This window comes from Glandiceps talaboti, chromosome 21 (assembly GCF_964340395.1).
Source record: "Glandiceps talaboti chromosome 21, keGlaTala1.1, whole genome shotgun sequence".
Taxonomy (NCBI): Eukaryota; Metazoa; Hemichordata; class Enteropneusta; family Spengelidae; genus Glandiceps; species Glandiceps talaboti.
In genome coordinates this window covers 6,768,118-6,780,201 of record NC_135569.1, presented here as the reverse complement: position 1 = coordinate 6,780,201, position 12,084 = coordinate 6,768,118, and the positions used below count along the sequence as shown (strand labels likewise).

Below are 12,084 nucleotides of genomic sequence, written 5' to 3'. Positions count from 1 at the left end.
ATTTGTAATTTAGGAAGAAAAGACTTAGCAAGGGCGTACTACACCAGCTGTACATAGCTTATTCTGAACAGCACTTCTAGTGGCCAAATTGCAAAATCTTTTGTCTTTTTCATGACCAGAATATAGCAATTTGTAATTTAGTAAGAAATGATTTGGCAAGGGCGTACTACTCTAGCTGTGCATAGCTCATTCTGAACAACACTCTTAGTGGCCAAATTGCAAAATCTTTTGTTTTTTCCATATCTTTGAAGCCTTATCAGTCCAGATAATGTTCACATGTTGATTATTTTGTGTTGTATATAGCTTTGTCTTGTTTTTATACCTTTCAGTGTTTTTATAAGTCATTAGTATTCTACTTTCACTTTTATTATTGTCTACATAATACACACACTCACACTAGAATTTAGTGTACATTTATCAAACCAAATTTGCCAAATTGAGAATGACTGTTTCAAACATATTTTACATCACCAAAAAATATATTGATTCTTTTTCAGATAAAGATCATCGCAATAAAAAGCCAAATTGGTCAAATCTGTAGGGCTGTATATTTCACACCTGTCCAATTGTAACTTTATTTTTACATCACAAAAAAAAATTGAACATTGTTCCCCAAGAAATGATACTTAACATTCACACAATATAACTTTTATTTTTACATCACCAAAAATGAATTTTTTTTTTCTCCAAAAAATGACAAATTGGTCAAATTTAAAATAATTATTAAATTCACACTAGTGTGATTTATTTTTACATCACCAAAAATGTACATATTTTCGAAAAAAAATGTCAAATTGGTCAAATTTAAGATGATTGTTAAATTCACACTAACATAACGTTGTTTTTACATCACCTTTTCTTCACAACAAAATGAATAAGAAATTGTCTTTATTTAGGGTATGCTTTGTTTTGTTACACTGTCAGACATCATGACCTTGACTTTCAAATAAAAAAAACACACACTATCCATCTACATCTACACTTACGTGTTTCCTTTCTCTATTCAACATTTTGTAACGTTACTGATGTCTGTAATGTTCTCAATTTTGTTTAAATCAAAGAATAATCTGGGATATGAAAGACCGGTGAGTCTTCATTTGTCACATGGTCGACCTCTTTCACAGTAAAAATTTAGAAAATCAGTAAAAATCTGTCTTTTTTTTTTACTTTCCATTTTTTAGCTATTTTAGTTGAATATGAAATACAGTGAAAATTAAATCAGTGTTTAGTTGTTTTTTTAAATATATTTCTTCACGCTAATCTGGTCTTCAAAATGATGGCTATCTGAACTCCGAACTCTGAAGTTATGTGACAACTGTGAAAGAGTTGACAGTGACATTCTAAAGCACTTTGTATTTTATTACTCTATGATTAGCTAATTCTCTAGAAAACTCACTGATACACTTTCATTAGTAGTTCTGTAAATCTGATAAAGTACTGCATACATCTTATGGAATACATTTTGTTTCTTTGATTTTGTGGACACCATAGTAACGTGAAATGCACCTCAAAAGTAAACTGATAAATTTGCTTTTACTTAATTCAAGAAAGCTTCATCCCCTTCTCAGTTAAAATCAAGAAAAAAAATCAAGGGTCACCATTCAAATTCTTGAAATAGAGGTCAAAATGTTGTCAAAATTAAGCCATTTTCCAATCCAATATGGCCACCATCCAATATGGCTGCCATCCAATATGGCCACCATCCAATATGGCTGCCAAATACTATGTTTAACTCTATAGGAAAGCAAGATGGTGGCCCCAGATTTCTCTTTTTATATCAAAAGGACAAGAAACAAGCTTCTGTATAGCAAAATTTGAAGGGATTTTGAGAACTTAGATTTTCTGCAAATGAAATATGTCCCTGAGGTGCATTCTACGTTAAAATAGTTTTCAGAATATAAAAATGAACATTTAGCTGTTTTTGTCATGTACGTTGACAAAGTTAGATATGTAGTCTGTATAGTGGTCATCTCTACATTCAAAATGAAAATACATCACACAAGTGAAATAAGTTTTGAGCCAGAGTTTCATTTGCAGAATCTTGCATTATCTTATCAATGGAACCATAAGGATTGCATAGGATCATTCTTTTGTTCATCTGTAACTCTGCCAAACATTTGTTTTTCACACCTAAATTTTGACCCTTGTCCAACTCTGAGCCTTTATGGTCACATTTTCTATAGAATTTGCTGCCTAAATTTCACAAATTTCATGAAAAATTCACATAATGAAGATTTTGAATGTACGACCAATAGTTGTATTGACTGTGGTTGACCTTTGACCTGTTAGGTGTTTCTGTCATGATGCATATTCAAAATTTCCATTCAAAATGGTCTGTTTTCAAGTTCCAAATAGTTTGCACATGTGACAATGTGATTAAAAATCTGATGTAGTGAACTCGGCGCAATTTCTTTTTTATTTATCTCTCACGTTTATTGCGTTTGCTCTTTTTTTTGTTCTGTAAGTGCCTGATACCTACATCTGACACAAAATATATGTATTCTTGAGCCAAACAAGAGCGCTGAATGAATTTACTCAACGAATAAAAACACGTAATGGGCTGAGAATACGGGTACTGTACTTAAGAATGTGCTGTTCGAAAAGAGCTCAAGCATGGAGCACAGACAACGCTATTATCATTAATGTTTGGTGGTTCTCTGTCTTTCAATTTCAAATGTCGAGAGTTGTATTGTAAGATAGATTCTGATTGGCTACATGTAAGTACATGATTCAGCATGAGAATACATATGGTATTGTGTCAGATGTAGGTATCGGGTGCTCCCAGAGCAAAACAAGAACAAACGACAAAAATCATAAGAGGTAAATACAGATATCGCGCCGAGTTTACTACATCGGATTTTAATCAGATTGCATATTTGATACATTTTTTAACATTATTTTTCTGTGAATACATGTATAGATTTCATTCAATTGTCTTTTCTTGTTATGTTCTCACACAGACTGAAAAACATTGAGAGAAGCTGTGCTGATTCAAGATGGCTGCCATCCTTAACTACATGTGTGGACCCCACGGATGGATTAGACTCTCCTTTCAAATGATAGCAAAATCTGTAGTGGATCATTCCATTTTCTGAAAATGGGGAGCAGGAGCAGCTACTTGAGAAAAAAAATGAAGGAAAAATAAGACTGGAGATTCCATAAGTTGCAGGTTCTTGATGAAAAATAAAATTACTACATTTACAAGTTGCCTTAGTATAAAAAAAATTCTACCATTATTATATTAAAATCTACTTTTTCCTAACTTTTATGCCGTATTTACATCTACAACTAGCAAAAAAATACCGGTGTGTTTGCTTGAATGAAGTGAGCTAAGAAAAAACCATGCAAACAAAGTAGGTAAAGACAACAAGAATAACTGATACAGAAACAACAGCAGATGTCTCTAATGTAGGTTGATGCGACGCTTTTATCAGATTTTTTATATCTGTGAAAGTTTGTCATGTTGTAAAATAAGCTCAGTTAATAAACTTACAGTGACAGTTGGACTCGATTGATATAGCCTGTAGCGTTCTAATCAGTAAACATTGTTGTGGGATCTGGGATACTATGGTGTTTACACTTTGACAACCTATAGGGATACTAATTACATTGTATGTCTTTGCATGAATCTTGTCCCATTCTACAATCAAGCAAAAACACCAGTGTTTTTTCATGTGTTGTAATCTAATCTACTTACAAAAATCATTCATAGATTCAAATCTTTCCTACCTACTTATTCGTCATCACTTAAAGGGGCACAAGCTGAGTGTATAAACCTTTCACTTACGTGAAAATACTTGCATAAAATCTCAAGTAAACTATAAGTTATAGTGTATTAATGTAAATGCATACCTTCTATGACATTACCATTGCCGTCTGGCATTGTTAGAACTGTTTATTGCATAGAATGGATTCTATGCAATGGACAGTTTTTGGTACATACCATAAATTATGTCATCAGATGATTTATATGTTATATCTTAATACCTGGTGTGAGTTCAGTCAATTGCAAGTGATGTCTAAGTGTGTCTCGGTATGTAGAATACTATGATGGACTTTGAAATACATAGCATAAATCTCATCCAAAAACTTAAAATCTCAGCTTGTGCCCCTTTAATCAATAAAAAAAAATATGAAAATATTTCAGTAGTTCTGTAGTTGTACTTATTTGAAATACCTCCTTGAGGTTCTTTCACAGTGTCGTACACTTTTTTTTGCTAGGAATGTTAAACTAATAATTTTTGAGATCGATTCTACTAAAATCCATATTTTGAAATCATGTACAACTCTAGACACACAGAATTTAATCTCGTTGGAATATGTATGTCAGCTGTATTTTTTAGGAACTAATTCATTTCACTCACTCTTGTGTCTCAAAAAAAAAAAAGATGTCTTTTTTTGTAGAATGTAGTTATCTAACCCCTTCACGTAATGTCGTCAAACTTAACAATATTTCAGATATTTTCCTGTAACTAAAGACAAAATTTCTAATTTCTGCAGAATGGGCCATTATGTTTTTGTTAGATGATGTCTTAATGGACCGATTATTTAATTTATGCATGTTTGAAAAAAAAATTGCCCCAATATAATCAATTTCAATCAAATTTAGTGCAATATGACTTGAATATGAAATTTTTTGTTTCAAAACAGGGTGTGACATATAATCATGTCATTTTTATCTTTCTTTCGAAAATTTAACAGAAATATGACAGAATTTTGATGTGTTTCACCGCCACAGGTGACTGTCTAACCCCTCTTGAAAAGAAAAAAATTGTTGCCTTTATTTTTTACAGGCTTGACTATACATTTTACAAGTTTTTTATTTTTGTACTATGAAGAAGCTGAGTCCTTGCTTGACCTTCACAGAGCAGGCTTTGACCGACATTTCTCTGGAAAACTATTCTGTAGATATTCTTTGAACTTGTCAGTTTTGACCTCTGACCTTTGAACTCTGTGTGTTGTGTTGTTACTTCTTGATCCGATATTTGAATAGTTCTGTTATTGAGATAAATGTAAGTTATTTATTAATTTTGATTGTAGCTGACATTGTGAAGTGTAAATAATTTTGATTTAAGGATTCTAGATTTTCAACAGATTCCTACAGGGATATTTTAAGAGAAAGAATGAAAATAAGAAGCCTTCGACTACTCTTACCTTGGTATTTTATCTTTCAGCCAAAATTTAAAATGTTTTAGAGAATTGTTGTTGTGAGAGTGATTTCTTGGTCAGCCATTGCTTGCTAAAATGTAGCTTCTTGTGTCTGTCAACAGATTACAACTTCATGGCTTTGCTACTTTGACTCCGTGGTTTTAAACACAGCTCTGGACTGCATCAAGAACTGCTAACATGTGGCGTTGTATTATTTTAGCAAATATCTGGGTATACACATCTGGAGTTCTAAATTGTGATTGGTTAGAGTAACAATATGTCAGTGGCTGATTGGCTAGTATAATGACATGCAGTCGGCTGATTGGCTAGTATACTGACATGCAGTTGGCTGATTGGCTAGTATACTGACATGCAGTTGGCTGATTGGCTAGTATACTGACATGCAGTCGGCTGATTGGCTAGTATACTGACATGCAGTCGGCTGATTGGCTAGTATACTGATGTCAGTAGTTGCTATTTGCTGATTGGCTAGTATACTGACATGCATTTGGCTGGTTGGTTATTATACCAACATGCAATCAGCTGATTGGCCAGTATACCGACATGCAATCATCTGATTGGCTAGTACACCAACGTGCAATCAGCTGATTAGCTAATATACTGATGTGCAATATCGGCTAGTATACCAACATGCTATTGGCTGATTGGCTAATATACCGACATGCTATTGGCTGATTGGCTAATATACCGACATGCTATTGGCTGATTAGCTAGTATACTGACATACAATTGGCTGATTGGTTATTTTATCCAGATATAAATGCTGCAATATACATAACAGTATTGAAGTACATAATTGTATGACTGTATAAAGTATGTGTACGAAATGAAAGGATGTTCCTCGAGGAACATTTTCAATATTTATGCCTTTTAAAAGGTTTCAATTATCAGTGCTAAAATTGAATAGCATTCTACAGAGAAAAACTATCCAACCTCCATTGTGTGTAGCCCAGTAGAATTACCGTACTTATCCGTGTTAGCGCCCTCGTGCAAGAAAGGACCCACAGTATGTAAAAGGTCTTTTTGGATTTATCAAAAGGTCTTTTGCCTGGAATGACAAATGAAATTATTCTATAGATGTTTTCTTTCTGTTACTTACAAGCAATGCTATATATACATCACCTTGATACCATAGCAACCATCGTTATGGCAGCATTGGTTATTTCAGTTACAAATCTTCATGTTTTAAATCAGCATCATTACTTTTTCGGAAAAAAATGGCATTTAATTAAAATTGATTTATGGATGAATATTTTTTCGTTATAAATTACTACTGTGGAAATCGAGCTATCGGCAAACTAAGACAGACACATACTAAGACTTTTGTTGTTGGTAGATTACACACATGGATGATAGCGTTGTCTTGGTTACGTGGATATAATCATGACAAGATAGTGTCAACATTAGAAGTCCACAAAATGGTCGCTGTAAGATCATGAACGTCGTAAGAAACACCGCCTTATTGTGAGTATGCCCTTTGACGTACTTTTATCAAGATGCTGCAACAGTAGTTTTAGTTTGTGTATAACTTAATTAGCTTATAGCTCGGTGTCCGCTGTCATACTTGATCACCAAATGAATGACCGTATGTGATAATATTACCATACAAATATAAACAATTTACTCTCATCTCAGGCTGTAATGTAAACTCTAGTCTGTAAGGTACCCCATGACAGGGCGCCCTCACACATCAGACAACCTCTCTCCAAGAGACCGTTGAGGGCAGAATGACGACGTATCTTACCGTCTAAGTAAACTCATGCTTTCAAATTTTGTTCAGTTTATTTTTGACTAAATCTAGAAAATACTTGAATTTTTGCTTGGGTTACCTGGTATAAGTGAAGTTGTCAAGCATATTTTTGTGACAAGAATATTGTAAACATAAATGTTAATCTAACCAGTTCTTGATTGCTTCACTCGTAAAACTCAGTGAGGTCAGATTGGAGCAGCACATTCATATACAGATGTGTCATAAATATACAAAATTTACCGCAATTTTTCCAAAATTAGGTACGTCATGTCGTTTGCCACTCAACTGTATGATCTTTCATTATAGGGGTGTCACCCCATGTGAGGGGGTGTCCCAACATGACGTATCTTAAGGGGAGCACCATTCTAGGAAATGAAGGCGTATTAATAAACTTTGAGCTCTGGAGAATCATTTCATGATTTCACATCACATAAATTTTGCTCAATTGCCAAGAAACACCAAGTTGAAACTTCTTAGTGTAGTGGTCGAGTGTTGCCATGGGAGCATCAGCAGACATGCACATGTGTAAAGTAATACAAACCTAGAAGTCATGAATATTCATTGTTCATCTAATACATTTGCATTTCTGCTGATGCTTATGAGGCAAAACTGGATGACTGCAAAAAACAATGACGGAGAAAAAAAGTTTTAATTTGGTGATGTATAATCGTAAGAATTTTATGTTGTGCTAAATCCGGAAATGATGCTCCAGAACCCAGAGTTTGTGAAAATAACCTTTATTTCCTGGTAAAGTATATAAATCTAAAATTAGCTTTGATGAAAAAAAAATCAACACAAGCTCACAATGCATATATTTAAATAATGCAAATGTTTTCCCCTTTTCAAAATCTGTGCTGGCACAATAACATCCCATCCCAAATATTAATCATTCAATATACTAACATATAAACCCTTTCATTTTCAGAACTTGTACTTAATTTTTTTTTTGAAATTTTTTGCTGCAAATTTGACCTCGACTGACGCCTACTTATGCAGTCATATTAGGTGTACAAACATTGTAGAAAAAGTAAGATGTATTCTTGAAATGTGTTTGTATGTATGTATAATTATCTCTCTCTCTCTAAAAAAAAAGAACAACTTGGGTTGGTTAATATTTTATCTGATATGTATATATTGTATATTACTACTGGTGTTTTTCAAGACTTTGAACATTTTGACTTTTTCCAGTGTGTTACAGAACAATGCTTGAGTGTACTTTTTCCACTATAGTGATTCCTTTAGATGTGTGGTCTGTATGTATTTATACCTACTGGGTTTCTTGCAGGAAATAGTCTGTAAGATTTGCCATGTTAGGGCGCCCTCACACATTGGTGTAAGAGCTGCCGTGTTAGGGCGCACTCACACACTGGTGTAAGATTCGCCATGTTAGGGCACCCTCACACATTGGTGTAAGAGCTGCCGTGTTAGGGTGCACTCACACATTGGTGTAAGATTCGCCATGTTAGGGCTCCCTTACATCTTGGTGTAAGATTCGCCATGTTAGGGTGTTAGGGCGCCCTCACACATTGGTGTAAGGTTTGCTGTGTTATGGCGCCCTCACACATTGGTGTAAAGAGAGGCCGATTAGGGCTGGATGACATGATGTTTGTTTAATGTCTGATAATGCAATGACCAAGGGATTTCAAAGATTGCCGTATAACTACAGAAAGTAAAATTTGTTTGTTTGTTTATTCTATCTGTCCTCATCAAAATGTCACGATTGTAATACACAGGCATACAAGGAGCAGGTTCCATCTGGGATAATATGCAAATTAGTGGAAAACTGGCAGGCAGTGTTTATCTGGATTTGTACAATGGGTGTGCTATTCTGTAATATCAGCATTTGAAAAACCCTTTCCCCTCGTAAAACAACAAACAAACAAACAAATTACTCAACAAACAAACAGATTGTCTTTTCTGTGTACTTTCGTAAAAATGCAAAATCAAGAGTTGTAGAGATTACACATTTGAAATCAACTTGGTATGGCATATTGAAGACAGGTGAAAGAGTTTAAGTTATTGACATTTGATACGTTGTCATTTTGAATGAACGATGAGTTATGCTAATCAGGTGATTAGGAAACCAAACGTTATTAAAACCTCAAATAATCGGATACAGCAATCAACAAAACCCATTTGCGATCAGAAACAAACAGGTTTTGATTGGTCAATCAATGCATGACAAATTTGCATATCCTGATTGAGACAGAGGATGCAGGTTTTGATTGGTCAGTGGATGGCATAACATTTGCATAGCTTGAGTGAGACAGAGGTTTTGATTGGTTATGACAAAAGAGAGACTAAAGGGGTGTTACATATTCACAAAAAGTGACAGAAATGTAATGTCAAATTTATCAGTTATGTCATTTATTTTCTTCTGAGTCCTGAATGTTTCGAAAACAAATTTTATTTTCAAAGTTTGTGTCCCCCGTTAAACATTTGGCAGGTTGGCTTTTTTAGGCATTATGGACCAAAACTATTCATCGGCTGGATTTATGAATAAGTTGTAATGTTATTTCTGATAACGGGTTCCACTTCCTAAATTATGCATTTTTTTTCTTCATTTTCTTTCAAAGTTTATCTTTTATATGACATGTATTGTATTTGCCAGTACTTACTTGTTTCAATGTGTACTCTTACTCATGGTATTTTCACTGCAGTGGAATATCAAAAAACACATGATTGCATACAAGACAGTATGTAATGAGTGCACAATGACTTGCTACGCTTGTGAAGTACATCTGCAAAGAAAACTAAGTACACTACACATGCAACTCCCTGACCATTACATGCTCTCACGTGCATCTTCACTCAGTGTGCTTGTGTTTTACGTAAACCTGCCCTCTCCAAATTTTTGTATGACAATATTTTCTCACTTCCGTACTTTTTGGCAGGAAAGTCAGAATGCAAAAAAAAAAAGCAAGTTATATTGTAAAGGGAGTGTTCAATTAATACATAAATGACACCTCGGAAATGAACAATTGATAAACTATATATGTATCACCTCTTTTTATCCCTTTGACACATATGTCGCACCATCATTATAGCGCCCTCTTGGTTGAAATGTGAAATTCATTTGTTTTATCAAATTTCAAAAGTTTTGCAAACTCAAGAAAAGTTTCTGATATATGTAAGAACTGCTTGAGCCCTGTATGGTATTTCTTGACAACCTTTTTTTTCTGTTTGAAGATCATTAATTATTAAAAAACTATTTGTATATGTATGATTTCCTAATGTAAATACTATGTATCGTGATCAAACCTTCAAATTGAATATCAGTGATTAATGTTTTTGGATATTTATGGATTGTTATTGTAGAAAACCCAGTAATTTTGAAAAAAAAAATCAGAATTGTCTTTTTTCCCAGAAATCTCAAACTATTAAATTTAACAAAAAATTAATTGTATTTAACTGCCTTTAAAATTTGTCTCCATTTTAGAGAACATTCCACACTTGAAACTTTGCAAATTTTTCAAAATCTTAGAAATCTTCCGTGTTCACCCCCACCCCACACCTAATTCCCTTTATTTTGATTAAGATACACTATAGTGTTCCAACTTCTGGGGCTAGAAGATTTGAAATTTTTGACATTTTTTCCTCTGGTTTATGTAAGTATATAAAGATTCAAATATTTCTCATTTGTAAGTCTAGGAACATGTTTGAAATCATGTCATGTCTCACTACATTCTCTTCTTCAAATAAAGATATTTCATGAAACTTTGGTTTTTATTTCTTGATTGTGTGTGTGTGTGTATGTATGTATGTATGTATGTATTTATGTATGTGTGTATGTATATATTTATGTATGTGTGTATGTATGTATGTATGTATGTATGTATGTACGTATGTATGTACATATTTATGTATGTATGTACGTACGTATGTACATATTTATGTTTGTATGTATGTATGTATGTATGTATGTATGTATGTATGTATGTATGTATGTATGTATGTATGTACCGGTATGTATTTATGTGTGTATATATGTATTTATGTATGTACGTACGTACGTACGTACGTATGTATGTATGTATGTATGTATGTACTTATGTATGTATATATGTATTGTATTGTATTGCAGTAGGAACGGGTTTTAGTCTAGGACTCAACGCCATCCCGCAATGGCTAATATAGACTTCAAAGAAGACGCCAGAGATGTGGTGGCTATAACGCCCTGGTCTGTACAGTCTGTATGGTATACCGTCATGGGGTGCCCTTACCTTACCTTATGCCTCTAATCATGACAACTTTAATAATTTACATTTTTATTGTTTGTTATTCATGAGGCTATGAAACTGAAAGTTTCGGGTATCAGATAGAATCACTGGCAAGGCAGACGCCTATCAGTAAGGGGTATTGTTCCTAGAAGTTAATAGGGGGACTGCAAACTCTGCCATCGTCTCTGGTACTTTGCAAGGTTTCTTTTTGTTCAAACATATGCCGAAAGTTACCGAGTTTCCCGTGATTTACTCTTCGGGAACCATCGGTTTTTGTTTTCCCCGCAACAATTACTATTTGCAATACAAAGAAAAAAATGAAACTGACGTTTATCAACTTTTACTAGTAAATCGTTTTCATTTCAATAGTCACTGAATTTTCACCTCTCCCTTCTAGCCAAAGGTTGGGGTGGGGAGGGGTTATTAATGAAGAGACATTGATTAATATTGAATACAGACACAAAAATATCGTCTAAAATTATGAATAAATAGAGAGGAAAATTTTATTACCCGGACATTTATTTACAGTTGGCTCTCAGGCTGAATCCAACCCTAGCAAAACGAAGGTAAATATAAGGTCGCCTGTAGATGGCAGTATACAGCCCAAAAGCGTGATTTCTTCACAAAGGTCAAAAAAGGCGAAATTGGGGTACATTCGGCTGCAAAAACGACTTATTGCGTAATAGTTGAAAAATGTCACTTTCTTTGTATTATCAATGGAAACAGGTGTTTTGGGCCCAAGTAAAGCACATTTTATGAGTTGTTAATGGTAAAACATTACATTTAGAAGAGTTTCGATGATTTATGAATAATATATATTTGAAATAATAACGGAAAATACATTTTTATCATAAATTCCAATTTTCGTTCACATCCAATCGCACTGGGGAGAATCTTGATATATTAATTGATGTTGAGTACACACACACAAATATCGTCTAAAAT

At 33.8% G+C, this 12,084-nt stretch overlaps 1 protein-coding gene across 1 annotated transcript in view; it reads left to right on the top strand.

The window, feature by feature from the left end:
- Positions 1-9,198, top strand: part of LOC144451096 (calmodulin-binding transcription activator 1-like) — a 93,628-nt gene extending 84,430 nt beyond the window's left edge. The window contains exons 19-20 of the mRNA XM_078141868.1: positions 1,062-1,085; positions 2,961-9,198. Coding sequence (XP_077997994.1) covers positions 1,062-1,085; positions 2,961-3,060 — 124 coding nt within the window. The 3' untranslated portion in view covers positions 3,061-9,198. The remainder of the gene's footprint in view (positions 1-1,061; positions 1,086-2,960) is intronic.
- The last annotated feature ends 2,886 nt before the right edge of the window (positions 9,199-12,084 follow it).